Source organism: Eleutherodactylus coqui, chromosome 3, assembly GCF_035609145.1.
Source record: "Eleutherodactylus coqui strain aEleCoq1 chromosome 3, aEleCoq1.hap1, whole genome shotgun sequence".
NCBI lineage: Eukaryota > Metazoa > Chordata > Amphibia > Anura > Eleutherodactylidae > Eleutherodactylus > Eleutherodactylus coqui.
Genome location: NC_089839.1, coordinates 174,002,069 through 174,018,471, shown reverse-complemented (window position 1 = coordinate 174,018,471; position 16,403 = coordinate 174,002,069). Strand labels below are relative to the sequence as shown.

General features: G+C 42.7%; 1 protein-coding gene across 2 annotated transcripts in view; it reads left to right on the top strand.

The window, feature by feature from the left end:
• The window catches only part of ARHGEF3 (Rho guanine nucleotide exchange factor 3), a 317,749-nt gene that overhangs the window by 133,953 nt on the left and 167,393 nt on the right, over positions 1-16,403 (top strand). The window contains exon 1 of one of the 2 annotated variants that reach the window (XM_066596557.1): positions 15,005-15,137. The exons of the other annotated variant lie outside the window; for it this stretch is intronic. Within the exon in view, the coding sequence (XP_066452654.1) occupies positions 15,105-15,137 (33 nt within the window). The 5' untranslated portion in view covers positions 15,005-15,104. Of the gene's footprint in view, positions 1-15,004; positions 15,138-16,403 lie in introns of those variants that run through there. 2 annotated transcript variants of the gene reach the window in all.

The following is a 16,403-nucleotide window of genomic DNA, read 5'->3' as shown; positions in this document are numbered from 1 at the left end:
TAATGGGAGCTTTGCCTCAACTATCAAACCAGGCCTGTTTCCTGTTCTGTCTGTACTTCCTGTACTGGGAATTAGTTGATTGGCAGGGAGCTACAGACCCCGGCTAATAATCTATTGATGACCTATTCTCAGAATAGGTCATCAATATAAAATATGCCCCGAAGTCACAGACAACCCCTTTTGACACTTATCTTAAACTTTCTTCATATCTACACCTGGATTTTCATTGTTTGGCACCGTCAAAGGAGCCAACCATAAAAATCACAGTACTACTATTAACTATATAAGGTGGTTTGTCTGGTTTCCGTCATTGTATGGTACAGGTACAACCTATGATCTGGCTTGGCTGGGACTGACTCGCAGTATAGAGAGTGCTGCCAATGCACAATGGAGTTGTATTATTTGTGGACGTGAACCCAATGTATCCGAGATAGCAATCTTAGAATGGGTGGCACTCTCTGCTCCCTTGATATTAAGGCAAGACTCAGGGCCAGGAGTATCGAAGGGAGAGTTCTCACACTCTTACCAGATTGGAGCAACAGCCCTGGTAACACTCTTCCACACTAACTCACAAATGTCAATTTGTGATCTACTTCACTTCACCTCCTCATAGTTTTGATGGAAAAGCTGGGTGCTTAAGTGTTTGGGAAGCATGTGAGATGCCGGAAAGGATTGCGTCTAACAACACAACGTCACATATTAAATGAACTTTGAGTAGTCACGTTACAATAAAGATACCTACACATTGGCAAGCGCGTTATCGGGCCCGATATTGCGCTTGCCAATGCCCGTTTGCACTGCATTGCGAGGTGTTTTTATGTAGAAAAACACCTCCCATCACTTCTGTAAAGTATCAATCCTCCAGCACGGCTTGACGGGCATTGTTTAGTTTTGGCGGGCATCAAAATCAAACGATGATCAGCCTGTGTCAACAGACAGTTGTTCATCTATGAACGACTACCTGCTTACTGTCAATGGAGGTGGGTGGGCAGAAGCAATCTCTGGCCTGATCCACCTCCATTCACTGAGCGGTCATCGCTCTTGTGTGAAAGCATCGGAATGATTATCACTGGGACGACCATTGGGGGTTTAAGCTCTGACAATCGTCCCATCTAGAAGGACCCACAGTAAGAGAACCCTTTGGAATTACTTAGATTGCGTTTATCTATAAATTGTGGTTTAGATAACAATCAGACCACATTTTATTAGTAATCACTGAAAAAAATCTAACTAATAACACAAGCAGTTGTACAGATTGAACACATTCCGTAAACATCCACAGGAGAAAATGTAAGAGAACAACTGTATTAATGACTTCTCTAAGACATTCTTGGCAAAAGATTGTTTCAATTAAGGAGATATGATTGGAAAAATGGGTTTCATGGGTGCTTTTCCCATTAAATAAAGGCCCATAATGCCTGCTTAATGACAAATCCGTTCTTTTGCAGAAAGATTGGTGGGTGTGAACCATGTCTCGATGCTACAAAATTTCAGAAAACTTTGGAAGATGTGTTATAGAGATGTATGAAACTGGAAAAGGCTATAAAGACCTGGGTGTATATTAGGCCATGATTAGACATGGAAGGCCCCACCCTTTCTGTACACAATGCCCACTTTTCTCACCACCTTTCAGAAGTAGCAAGATAAATGTAAAGGGCAGCAAATTATTGTGTAAATATTACGTGTACCATAATTTGCAATTTTATTTTGCCATTAAACTAGTATAAAGTATTTAAAGCTGTTCTCTAGGCAAATACTATCCACAGCATAGGTCATCAATAATTAATTGCTGAGGACTCAGCGATCAGCCGATCACCTAGCCCACAGTCAGCAGCATTGGATGTTGTCCTGGGTGTCAGAGGCAGAAGCGTCATAGAGGCCTTCACTCCCACTGAAGTTAATGGGATCGCTGTCTCCTATTACACGTCTTCTGCATCTGATTCCTATGTTGAAGCCGAAAATGCCATATGTGTAATAGCAGGCTTCAGCTCCCAATGATTTCAGTGTGATTGAAGCCCTCTGCTACGCTCCGCCCCCGACCATAATGTCGATGTCCGGCCCTGCTGCATTGACCTTGAGTTGAGTGATCAGCTAATATCTGGAGTTCCCGAGCGGCGGATCCCCGGTGATCCATAAGATAGGTTATCAATATTTTTTTGCCCAGAAAACCTGTTTCATAAATCCCCACTTTTATTTTTATATTTGCACACACAGATATACATATTAAATCCACTTTATTTCTTATCAACCACGTTGTTCTCTATATTGATATACTGCATGCAGACGTACAGCGGAGCATCAAGTTATGATACAGTAGCCTTCTGTCTGGCAGCTAGGACAGTAAATGATGTCCTTTATACTCCTCCATTTTCCGCAGGCTCCAGTGTATAATGCTCTTATTCGTCTTGTGTATAACATTAGGGGTGATATAAATAGCCGGTTTCACTATTAAAAGATTCTATGATAATAGACAGCAGTATTTTTTTCTTTCAAAATGGAAAATATGCTGTTTTACTATTTAAACCCATATTTTGTACACAGTTCTCATGAGAAATATGTATCTAGTTGGCAACCTGTCCTTACACTATTTTGAGTACAACTTTACTTTGTTACTAAGTGCAGAATAACTAAGTGATAACTATGTTCCTTCTGTATCAGAAAGAATTTTGTAACTCCCTTAATATTTGTTACCCTTCTCTTGTTTAAGCTCGGTGTATACTGTGCACTGCTTTGTCTTCGGGATCCAGGATATATATATGTGTGTACGGAAATCTTAAAGCGTTTCCAGGAAAAGGGATGTAGGACACTTTCCTCTCTTCTAACTCCAATCCTGTGCGCAGAACAATTGCATCTCCTTTTGCGTAGGTGATTACTATAACATATAGGGGCTTCATTTGTAAAAAAGTGGACTAGTGCCAACAGTTTTTTGCCTGCAGTAATGGTGAAGTTTGTATGGAAGTCGCCCCTTTAAGGCCCATTTAGACACAACGATTATCACTCAAAAGATGTCTTTTGAGCAATAATCGTTGTGTGCATTTACACGGCAAGGTGATCGCTCAAATGTTGAGCAATCACCTTGTGCTCCACGCGGGGGATGCAGAAGACAAGCGAGCCGCTGCATCCATCTGTTCTCTGCTCGGAGCGCCCGGCTGTTATACAGCCGAGCGCTCCGAGCGTGGTATGAAGAACACAGCTGGACAGCTGTATTCTTCATACCCCGCCTGTGTTCATGGAGTAGGATACAGCTAAAATAGTATCAGCTGTATCCTGCTGTGAATTCCTGATAAGGCTGATCGTTCTCTTTCAGCACGCTGAAAGAGAACGATCAGCGATTCCCTAACGAAAACTGCACAATGTCAGTGCAGTTAGACACAACGATTATCACTCAAAAGACAGCTTTTGAGCGAATTTTAAGGCGATATGGGCCTTAATTCACAGAAAAATTGCACAGTATTGCACCAAAGTTTTATGCAACTTGAAAGGATTGTCTGATGAAGAAACCCCATTTCCATCTTCACAATTAATAGGGAATAAATGAATTCCCTTTCAGGACCTGCATCTGTTAGAGCAGTGAGTGGCTGTAAAGAGTGTCCCTAGCTCTGGAGGACACAGCACATCTGTGCATTACATGGGCCACCTATTGGTTTCAGCAAGAATTGTGTAATTCCCCATTTTCCCTGCGGTGGCACTGCAGAGAAATTGGACACTTGCTAAGAGGTTAAAATTGCAATTGATTGCTGGTGGCCCCGGTAGCGCGATAACCTGGTGATCAGATTCTATAAAGAGGCCAGAACTGTAGGGCTGGCTGTCCACGGGCGATATTTCATAGTGTGATTGCGGTGATAAATCGCACACAGATCATGTTGGAACGCTTTCCATAGGATAACTATGGAAAGTGCAGCCCGATGTACAGGAGCGGGAAATCCTAACTCAGCTTTAACATTTCAAACCACTCCTGGTCGTAGCAGTACAAGCAAGCATTATTCTCTATATACTCACTCAGAGGGTATAGGGGGATAATATTTCTGGCTTGTCCCAGTGTGATCATGGTAATAGCAGTGAAGTGCATAGGTTTGTCTATGTGCACTTTGTATTAGTTGCAAATAGCCCTTTTATAAGCTAACTGGCCGAACACTCGTTCCAATTATGTAAACAGAGCAGCAATCAACTGCCAAACAAACGAACCCTTTGCTGCCACAAAAATTATAGTTGGTAGCGGCACATCTCCTCACGTAAGGCCGCCTGCAGACGGGCGGAAATTCAGCGGCGGGATTTCCGCCGCTGGAAGCCTGCATAGGATTGCGTTAACAAACACAATCCTATGTAGATGGCCGCGGTTTGGCCGCGCGAAATCTCGCGCGGCAAACAAACCGCGGCATGTTCTATTTCTGTGCGGGGCTCTGCGAACGTCACTCACCCGCCGCCGGGTGAGTGACTCACCCGCTGCCAGCTCCGGTCTGCGCATGCATCGGCTGCCCAGCAGCCGGCACATGAAAGATCCGGAGCTGTGGGGCGCGGGTGAGTACGCGCTGCTCTTTGCAGGCGCTCAGGTCGGGTCCCGCGGCGAGAATTCTCGCTGCCGGATCCGACCCGGCCGTCTGCAGGTGGCCTTAATGGGATGAGCTGCCAACAATAATAAAAGCGGATGGGTGATGAGCGATTGGAGGATGACTCATCGTTCATGCATACAATCTGCATGTGCAGGCCCACTAAATTAGCATTGATCGTCATTTGTCAAGTGGCTCAAATTGAGCCGTGTAAAAGCTCCTTTACCCATAGATAGAATTGCATTAATTTATCTGCAACGCTAATTGCCCAGAAGTTGTATTTTGATGCAACTGTAGCACAACATTTTCCATTCACTTCTTATTAAGTGTGACACCTCCCATACCAGATGCGAAGGTGGCTATACACATAAAATGTATATCAGTTGGTTTGGCAGAATCTGGCCAATCATCTAATGCGTATAGGGGCCTCGCGAGTCTTGGGCAGAGGTTGGGCAGTTAGACTTCAACAGCTGGATTCTTCTGCTCTTATGAGATAAGAGGCTGCCAGAGGTGTCTGACAGAGGATATTGGACGTGATACAGTATTGTATAAAAGTTTTAGGCCGGTGTGAAAAAAATGCTGCAAAGTAAGTGCTTTTAAAAATAGAACTGTTAATAGTGTTTGTCAATTAACAAAATGCAAAGTGAATGAACAAAAGAGAAATCTACATCAGATCAATCTTTGATGTGAGCACCCCTTGCCTTCAAAGCAACATCAATTCTTCTAGGTACACTTGTACACAATTTTTGAAGGAACTTTTCAGGGAGTTCCAAACATCTTGGAAAACTAACCACAGATCTTCTGTAGATATAGCTTGCTCAAACCCTTCTGTCTCATCATGAAATCCCAGACAGACTCAATAATGTTGAGATCAGGGTTCTGTGGGGGCCGAATCATCACTTGCAGGACTCCTTGTTCCTTACACTGAAGATAGATTTTAATAACATTGACTATGTGTGTGAAGTCGTTATCATGCAGCAGAATAAATTTGGAGCCAGTTAGACGCCTCCCTGATGGTATTGCATGATGGATAAGTATCTGCCTGTATTTTTTAGCATTGAGGACACCATTACTCCAGACAAAATCCTCAACTCCATTTGCTGAAATGTAGACCAAAACTTGCAAGGAACCTCAACCATGCTTCACTGTTGCCTGTGAAACTTATTATTGTACCGCTCTCCCCATGCCTCACTGCTGCCTGCAGACACTCATTATTGTACTGCTCTCCAGCATGCTTCACTGCTGACTGCAGGCACTCTTATTGTACCGCTCTCCACCATGCCTCACTGCTGTCTGCAGACACTCATTATTGTACCGCTCTCCACCATGCCTCACTGCTGTCTGCAGACACTCATTATTGTACCGCTCTCCACCATGCCTCACTGCTGCCTGCAGACACTCATCATTGTACTGCTCTTTACTATGCTCCACTGCTGCCTGAAGACACTCATTATTGTACCTCTTTCTAGACTTTCAGTGGACAAACTGTCTTCTGTTTCAGCAAGGTTTTTCAGATTTTGACTCAATAGTCTAGAGCACCTGTTTTTTTGCATCCCAGTCCCTATATTTTTGTGCATAGTTAAGTCAGTTGACGTAGTTACTACATCGAAAGTATGGCTTTTTGGCTACAATTCTTCCACGAAAACCATTTTTGGCCAGAGTCCTCTGAACAGTAGATGTTTTGTACTTGGGTCCCACTAGTTTCTGCAAGTTCTGAACTGATGGCACTGCTGGACATCTTCCAATTTCAAAGGGAAGTAAGCACGATGTGTCTTTCATCTGTTGCACTAAGTTTCCTTGGCTGACCACTGTGCCTATGGTCCTTAGTGTTGCCCGTTTCTTTGTGCTTCTGTAACAGAGAGCTTGAACAGCACATCTTGAAACCCCAGTCTGGTTTGAAATCTTTGCCAAGGAGAGACTTTACTGTTGCAGTATAACTACCTTGTGTCTGGTTGCTGTGCTTAGTCTTATCATAGTGCATGAACAGTGACATGAAACTGTCTTCCACTACTTCACCTTTGTAGCAGTGTTTGGCTGAGCCTCACCCAATTTTAAGCCTCCTGCACAGCTCTTTGTTTCAGTTAATGACTGTGTTTCAACGTACAGGTTAAAATGACAATCATCAGTTGTTTGGTATAATTGGATAATCATATAATGGACTATAATCCTACACAATCCCTGACTTTGTACAAGTATACCTAGAGGAATTGATGCTTCATTCATCGCACTTCTTATTCTTGCACATCAATATCTTGCTGCCTAATCCATTGACCATGTGCCAGGCTCCAGTACCAGTGTGGACATCACACATTTGGCCATATTGGGTCAATTTCATTCAGGACTTGGATAGTTGGGTACTTTATTGCAGACTCTTTCTACAATAGAAATATGAGACCAAATAAGGTGCTAATAGAAGATGAAATGAACAGACTTCACTTTATTAAATTTGAGGGTTTTATTTTTTCCATATAACTATATTGAAATTTCTGCCAAAAGCTATTATATTGCCTTAAAATGCTCCACAATTTCTAGCACAATTAGCAAAGTTTAACCTTGCATAAACGTTTTCCGTCTATAATCCAAAACCACTCAAATGTCATCTTAAAGGGGTATTCCAGAGAATCAAAGTGAAAGTTATAAGCTTCATAATACAATAACGTAACTTTACAATATCATTTTATAACTTGTTTTACAAAGCTGCAAAGACTTGTAGTCTCTCCCGGGCTTAGTTCTTCATTGGTATCCAATGGTTACGTCTAGAGATGAGCGAGCGTACTCGGATAAGCACTACTCGCTCGAGTAATTTGCTTTATCCGAGTATCGCTGTGCTCGTCCCTGAAGATTCGGGTGCCGGCACGGAGCGGGGAGCTGCAGGGGAGAGCGGGGAGGAACGGAGGGGAGATCTTTCTCTCCCTCTTTCCCGCCCGCTCTCCCCTGCTCCCCGCTGCGACTCACCTGTCAGCCGCAGCGGCACCCGAATCTTCAGACCCGAGCACAGCGATACTCGGATAAAACAAATTACTCGAGCGAGTAGTGCTTTTCCGAGTACGTTCGCTCATCTCTAGTTACGTCCTGTATGCTGCGCTGTTACTGGTCAGGCATGCTCAGTACCTTCAGTGTCTGTGATGACAACACAGTTTGTACAGCTGTGATGTGCACTCGTCAGTAACTGGTAATGGGGCATTGTGGGAGATGTAGTTTTTGTGCTTCCTGACAGGCATTTTATGTTCAAACGTTTTATTTGTATTTTGCCAATATTACAAACATCATAACAAGTTGTGTTCAAGTATGTACTTCAGTATATCGCTTATCAAGCCACTTACGCCTCAAACATTATCTTGGAGTCCAAGTGACTCATCAAAACTTTGGTGCATTGGTTTAAGTCACTTAACCGTTCAGTATATAAAACGTGACAAACAACTGTACATAGACACATTAGGGAAGGTTGGGGAGGGAAGGGGGGGGGGGGGCAGCCATACCCCAATCGTTCATGGTGAAGACGGTAGTGGAGCCCGGGCCCATGTGTGCTATTGGGCGTTTGTTTTGCCCTTCAGAGTCTGCCGGTTTCTATCCACGTCTTTAACCTCGCCGAAGTCCGGAAGGAGATCCACACCTGCCAAACACCGCTGACAGGCATTTTAAATGACAATGTGGAAATCTGAAACTGGTAGAAAGTAGCGGTGGCGCAGGTGGGTAACAAAAGGTACCTGAATTCAGTTTCATGATTAAGATGGACATTTGGAATAATAGCAATAAGTGAAAAATTTGCCCAGTCTCTGGAATACCTCTTTATGTTAGTTGTACACTGAATGGCCATTTATTAGACTCGTATTCCCAGAGTACAGCATAAAATCAACTGAGAAAGTTTTTTTGTGGATTAGTATCCGTGTAGAATTGGAATGGAAGAATTCCGTGAACAGTGCGACTTCCCATAAGGTTTGGTCATCGGTGCTAGAGTAGCTGAGCTAGTTTTAAAAACTGACAACCTTGTGGGGTTTCCTCTTGCAATGGTGATGAAACTATACAGGAATGGTGTGATTGTAAAGAAACATCTAGCAAAAAGGGGATCCTATGGAAACAAGTCACCAATAAAAGGGGTCAGAGGAGGGTGTCAAGAATTGTTTTGATGAACAGAAGGTGCACAGTAAGGCAAATTTCAGCTGAATACAATGCTACTGCTCCGACTAATGTGTCTGAATGCACAACTCATTGTTCCATAGCATGAATGGGCTACAACAGGAGGGGAGCAGCTTGAGTGCTATTGCTGTCTAATAGAAACAGAAAGGTGAGACTCCAGGGGGCAAAAGAGCTCAAAAATGATCTGACCAAGTAATGCTTTTCCATTCTTTAGTCATATGAATGCAGATTTCTGTTGCATCGTTCTTATGGGAGGGTCAAAATTTGGCACAAGCAGCATGAATCAATGAACCCTTCCTGTCAGCTGATGAGAGCATGTCAGTATCTAATTTGCAGCAACTACAAAAAAGGAGCCTTGTGTGGTGCAGAGTGTTAAGGTAGCAGAAATGCAGTCCCAAGCTCTCGCTCACGACCTGAAGGTTGTGGGTTCAATCCCCATATAGTTCAGGTTGACTCAGCCTCCCATCCTTTCGAAATCAGTAAAATTAGTATTGCTGGGGGATAAAAGAGGACTAGGGGAGGCAATGGCAAACCACCCTGCAAAAACATTCTGCCGAGAAAATCTCACGATATGACGTCAACCTAGGAGTCAGTCATCACCCAGTGCTTGGACTAGGAGACTTTATCTTTACGTACAAGAAACTATCCTGGGCACATCGGCCAATATTCCTGTAGGATGATTTCAACACCTAGTGGAATCTATGCTGCAACAAATTGCTGTGGTTCAAAGGAGGGCCTATGCAATACTAGATGGGTGTCTCTAATAAAGTGGCCATTATCAAGGCCAATATAGATTTATGATACAATGCAGCTTTGTGCATGAGATCAATAAGAAATTTGCTCCTAAGGCTCTTCAATTGTTACCGTATTAAGGAATCAAGGCATGATTTTACAGGATGGGTGGGCTTTGCAATTTGTAGCTTTGATTATACACAGTCCATAAACAGCGCATCGGCCTTGCATTACTTGTGTGATCTGTTTCTTACTTTCATCACAGAGTCCCGTGGCGATTGGAAGAGTTGGAATGGGCATTGTCCCATGTTCCTCTCCAGTGACAGGAGGCAGACTTTGAAGATCTACACAGTGATAAACAATATAGATCATTTTTATGCTCAACCTCTTCCCAATTTACTGCTTGTTAATATCCTATGATTCGCTGAGTAAACAGCTTTGCGGTGCCTGTGATATGGAGCCAGGTGGCTGCTTTCGTCCTGTAAAACTCTTATTTCCTGAATGGACAACCCGTTCCAGGGCAGTATACCCTCCATCAACATTTTCATTGTTTTAGGTTTTTTTTGTGTTGAAGGAAACAGTCTTTTACGCCATTTGCAGCTGGCTATAGATATGTCAATTTGCCAAGCTTTGGGATGTTCACGTTTCCTAGGCATGTACAGCTCTTGTGTTCCTGATATTGTGTCTTTCATGTCCATACAAATGTCTCATCACAACAGATAAGAATGCAGTATCTAAGCCAGAAAGGACTTGAGGATCAAATGTTCCTCACAAGAATGTCAATTTGCTCCTTGACCTTCAATAGTTTGTTTTGTCATAAATAGAGGATATCTCATTAAGACAATTCCAACCCATATATGCCCTGTTAGGACAGTTGGACATCATAAAGAGGGTCTCTCACTTGTGACCCTTCTCTATGAGCCAGAATGGAGAACCACCGCTCTGTATCAGCAGCTCCTGTTGCGGCATAAATGAATGATCATTCAAATGAATATTCTATTTTGCTTGTGGTGGCTTTACTTTCCTTGGTTCTAAGTATGATGGAAATGGGAAAGAACACATGAAATCAAGAAATGATTAGCCCTTCGATGGAAAGCAGTGGTGAGAATAAATGCCATCCGGAGAAGTTAGTATATCAGCAATGCAACTAAAGCCATGCTAGTCGGTGTGATTCTTTACCCCATAGCTACCTATAGCTGCGACACTTGGAGGATCAAGAAAACAGAAAAAAAAAGATTAATTTGAGTTGTGGGAGGAGGAGACTGTTGCGCATCTTATGGACAGCGAGAATTGGCAACAACGTAGTCCTGGATTGCATCAAGCCAAAGACCTCACTAGAAACTAAGATCACCAAGCAGAAACTATCCGACTTCAGCCATGTCATGCACGGCAATTCACTGGAGAAGGTACTCATACTGGGAATGGTCAGTGGAAAAACAGAAAGGCCACTGAAGAACTCGTTGGCTTGATACCATCAGATTTGACACCAATACGAAACTGAGCAAATTCAGGGAAGCAGAAATCAGTAGATCTGTATGGAGACTGTCGCATAGAATGATCGAAAAACAATCTCAATTCAATAGACAATAGAATTGCAGTGGCCACTCTATGTAACATAGTATTTAAGGGCAAAAAAAGACAGTCCGTCCAGTCCAGTCTATCCCCCCCCCCTCACTGTTGATCCAGAAGAAAGCAAAAAAGGGGTTGCTTCTGATGATACAACCCTTTTAATAATGCTTTAAAGCGGTATTACAGTTCCCTAAGCGGGTAAAAACTGATAGATCGGTGGGGTCCAGCAGCTTAGACACCCCTCCCTCCACCGATCCTGACAACAGGGGTCCCATTTTCCCCATCCTCCTCACTTCCTGGTTGTATCTCCCATGTCATACAATGGATGGCAGGTCACTCTTGCACAGTTTTACTGCATTAATTTTCAATGGGACTTGCCAAAGCCTGCTGAGTACAAAGCGCTCAGCTATTTCTGCCAGCCCCTTTGAAGTGAATGAAGCGGCAGCTGCGCAAGTGCGACCGGCTCCTCATTCAAAGACGTGATAGAAGCAACCAGGCAGAAGCAGGACCTCCATTCTCAGGATTGGTATGGGTCCCAGTGGTCAGACAGCCACCCATCTATCAGGTTCCACCCATCCAGTTGCTGGGTGAAAACTTGAAAAAACTTTTAGTAACCAGAATACTCCTTTAATAAAGCTGTTTTGAACATTACCTTTGTGTTAGAAGGGTTCCCCAACAATAATCTGATCACAGGGAGCCCACTGCTGCAACTCCCAGAGATCAGCTGCAATATGTGAGAGAACCTTTCAGCAAGTGTTCATTTTCCCTGCAGTGCCCTTGCAGGGGAAAAGAAGTATTACATGGTGGCTATTAGATCAATAAGCTTTCCATGAAATGCATGCACTTGTAGGTCCTCCAGAGTAAGAGATACTTTATGTAACTTCTCTCTGCTCTGACTAAAAGATAAAGGACCCCCATTTATTAACTCTGAATTGTCTAAAAGAGTATTAGAAGACTGGCGTTGAACACCAGACAAAAATGTATGGTCAAGTTTTAGCATCAGGGAATTACTGGAGCATTTTACCAGCTCCATGTAGTCACTGAATACATTTAGGTGTCTGAGGTCAACATTTTTATCCAGAATAATTATAGTAGATCTAAAGGAATGAAGCAGCACAGTGAAAGTTGGCTGACGAGAACCAGACTTCACTTTTTTGTTGGTCCAGAATAAGGATTGTGGCTCATTGGCTAGACCATACTTGGTTTAGGCCACCTTTTATTTGCACAAATCTTGATAAATCTCCCTAATTTTTGCTTTAACATTTATTAAGCCTGATATAGTAAATTTAGTGAAACCAAAAATAATGTCAATTGATATTTTGAGTTAAGAATATCTGAGCTTTTGGTGATTTACAAAAACACAGAGAATTACCTGCTTATAGGCACGCTCCCGGAAAATGGCAAATAAATCAAATTATAATATGAAGCATGGGCAGACAGCAGCTCACCTTGATGAAAGCATTCGTGCTATACGTTTTGTCTGCCATATTTTGATTGCCTGCACTAGTTTTAAACCTGAGTATATATTGTACTGTATGTTTATAGTTGTGGAAACCTCTTCAGGCTTCCTATTGTTACGTTTCACCAGGACATATTGGTTGCGTCCTAAAAGGATGAATATACACACTCAGTATAATCGTAGATAATGCAAAATGGGAAAGACAGGGAAACTAATGCTAAACCCGAAGATATGACAAGACCGTACCTACAAGTTGAGGGCTCGCCTGATTAGGTCAACCTTAAGTGAGATGCAGGACAGGACCAAGAGCCGTCGACATGACAAAAAAATACCTTCAGACTAAAGAGTATAACCGGCAGTCTCTGTGGGGAGGAGCCGAAATAAAGCAGCTTCATTCACTTCAAAGGGGCTGCCTTCCTCTGGATCAACAACATAGGAGGATAAACAGGCTGAACTAGATGGACATTGTCTTCATTCGGCCTTACATACTATGTTACTGTACTGTAAATGTACACAGACTAAAGCTTTCTGGCTGGTTGGGATACCCATCTCCGAGCTAACAAATCGGTCCCCAGACCAGCAGATTCAGGTCCCTGTGGGTGTCCAGCGCCGTATTTACAGTGAGCATGAGCCACCAGGAGTATCATGTGGGCCACGGCTGACACTGTGACATCAACCCAGTCCTCATTCAAAGCCAGCAGACCTTGGCAACGATCACCTCCAATGGAACATACTCCCTGTCAATGAGAATGTAAAATTTCTTCTCTGCAGAGATTTATAAGTGTTTGTTTTGTATAGGAGGTGATGGAAGCCTATAAACATAAAACTAATTCAGGCAATCAAATAGATGACTTATTTTATTTTTTACTCTGATTCGCTGCTCCTGGAAATGACTAATTTAGGCACCTTGATGTAAGTCGGCTGATCAGCTGGTTATAACCCTTCGGATAAGTTCTTTTAGATGTCTTTCTCTAACTGTAGCAGACAGGGATATTTCATTTGGTGTTGGAGCACAGACCTCTTAGAGAGTTGCCAACCTCAGTTTTTATTTTGTCTGGACAACTTGGCCAAAATTCACTAACAGATTAGAAAGCCAAAAAGTAATCAAGTCTCTTACTCCGAACACTAATTCAAACAAATTTGCTGCATTTATTGTGAATTGTGAAATGAGGATAATTAAAAGTATGCTAACTGGGCCAAGTCAACTCAGTCTGCATTTCTGGTTAAAGAGGTTTTCCTATCACAGGATAGGTGATAAATGTATGACTGATTAGTGCTTTACTGCTAGGACCCCCATCTATCAATAGAATAGCGGACCCAAGTTTCTATGTGCACTGCTGCTCTGTTCAAAGTGCATCACAAATGTATCAGAAAAATGCAGGAGAACACCCCCCACGGAAATTAGGTTGAAACCAAGCAAGAAGTGGACTCGCCAGGTGTCAAGCATGACATCGGGTTGCGGTCCAACCTTTGTACCGAAAGCCACGTTAGCATAGGTAGATGATACACCTCTGCGTCCACTAGATCCTCTGTCCAAGAACGGACATCCACAAATGGAGAGCACTTCCAATCCGTAGGCATCAAAGTCTCGGTGTTGGTAACATGCAATTAAAGGAACAAAGGAAAGTAACGCTCAGGGGATAGTGACCATCACGATCACAAAAATCCAACCAAGTAAGATTTTTGGCAGCTGCGGTGACACAACCTCCAACTGAGGCCATATTTACATGGGCGAAAAACAAAGTTGTGCCCGAGTTTCTTTGTTGTACGATGTGCGGAAAAAGTTTACATTAGTTTCCATTCTTGTATAAAAATAGGACATGCCGTAATTTTATGATCCTGCAGTATTGGTGTAAGTGAAAAATCGCTCATGTAAATTAACCCATTGAAAATAGCGGGTTATTACACTGCGCCAATTCTCTAAGTCTTGCAATCGCACAGAACTTGTGCATTATTCTTGCCTTCCACTGTGACTGCATTGAGTTCAATGGGAGTACAAGATCACAGTGATACAAGGCAATCTTTGTGTGACTCCTGTATCAACCAAAAAGTCACCTTACTACAAAAATTAGAGCATCTTAATGATTTAGCATTACTCAGAAGTAACTGTGCATACGCATTGGGTGCGGTTTTTAATATTTTTTTCAGTTCTCATGCAGTAGTTTTGTGTTTGCAACTCCTTTTGACCTAGTATGGCCATGGACGTTAGACGATGGTGATATACTGGCCTTTTACCCTTATCTGTCTTGACAGCATGTCAGACATATAACTGAGCCCACCACCCTGAGGCATCAAAGGACAAGAGCCATCCCAGATGTAGTATAGACTGATGGCTTGTCCTCTTATCTCCGACACAAACCACAGCCCTGCTCCCAGCATGAAGCATCAGCATCAGTCCTGGTCTTTGGGCTGCATGAGGTGTAATGTATCTTCCTCAGAAAGTGTTTTTGACAAACCACACATATTGGCGAATGATGCATTTTCGGATGGCAACAGATAGTTGCTTCCTGCCTTGCACTTTAGGCTATTGACGGGGAGTGGTTACCAAGGCAGCTGGAAGGAAATCATGAAGCAGTACTGCAAACTCTGCAGCCTCCTGTCCTGTCCTCACGCACGGAGCCGATTACAGGTCTGCTTGGCATTGCATCTCATGCAGCCTCATGGTGTGGTGCTGCTGCTTTGTGCATCATCAGGTGAGTCAACTGCCAGCGATCCTCCAGCATATTCACTTACATCATAAATACCTTAAGTTACGGACCTTATAAATGTCATTGATGTACTACTTCTAGCAATTCAGCCCATGCATATTAATCATCTGCTGCATGCACATGGATCGGAGAAGATCTTAATTTACAAAATTGTTATTTTTTTCCTTAATTTGTTATGAATTTCTCATTGACTTTGCATATAGAATAACGGTGTCGCCTTTTATTATACTATATAGTTTTGAAAATGTATGTGCTTTGCATATGTGTAGAATGAATTAGGGATCTGGAAAAAGGACGCAGGGTGCACCCAAACCTGCGCCTGTGGAATTCCACGCAAAATCCGCAGGTCTAACTACCGATTTTTCATTAGGAATTGCAGGCAGGTTTTAAGCCATTTTCAAATCCACATCAAAATTCGCAGGTACCCTGTGGATTATGACGCAGAATATATCGCGGTTTGTGGTATGTCCTGTGTGCTAATTCGGGACTTGTGAAAGGTCCCTTAGGAGGCTGTGTGCAAATCATGGTAGAATAGGCATTATAGGTATACGCTCTGATGAGCTGTCACTTTTGTGTATCACAGTTAGACTGCGAGCTCAATCACACAGGCATACGCAATTTTGTGCACCATCACCGTTGTGTGTGTATGTGCGTGTTGCATACATTTTTGATGTGTGTGCACATTTTTACGTACATATGGCATCCGTATTCACTTCGTTTTTCAAGCGCAGTATATGACCATAGGGGTGATTGTGTTTTTCAAGCAATTGTTGAGGTTACAGGTTATTTTTCTTTTTACTACTTTTGGGCTTTGATTTAAAAAAAAAGGACGTACTTGTGCCTAAATCTTTCATTTTAAATGGGCATAAAACAAAATCCTAGGTATCAGGCTACCAAGTCTGGAAGAATATTGCAGTTTATCATGAGAGACCACCAGCTCTACATTTGGACACCCACTCGCCATACTTTAGGTTTTCTGACATGACCTTACATAATAGCACACATTGAAATCAGCCAGTGTCCAGTGTATTCAGTGGTGTTGTAGAGGTCCATTGTACTCAGTGGGCACCCTGAGGTAAAGCATATTACCACAATGTATTTTCTAGCAGTATTTGACATTTTCTCTACTTATAATGCATGCAATAAGTCAGGCCATCATAATGCTAATGCCCCATAGGCCACATGTAGCCTTCTAGAATTTGGTTCTGTCTTCTTCTTCATAGACTCTACTTGCGCTTCCTTTTTTTATTT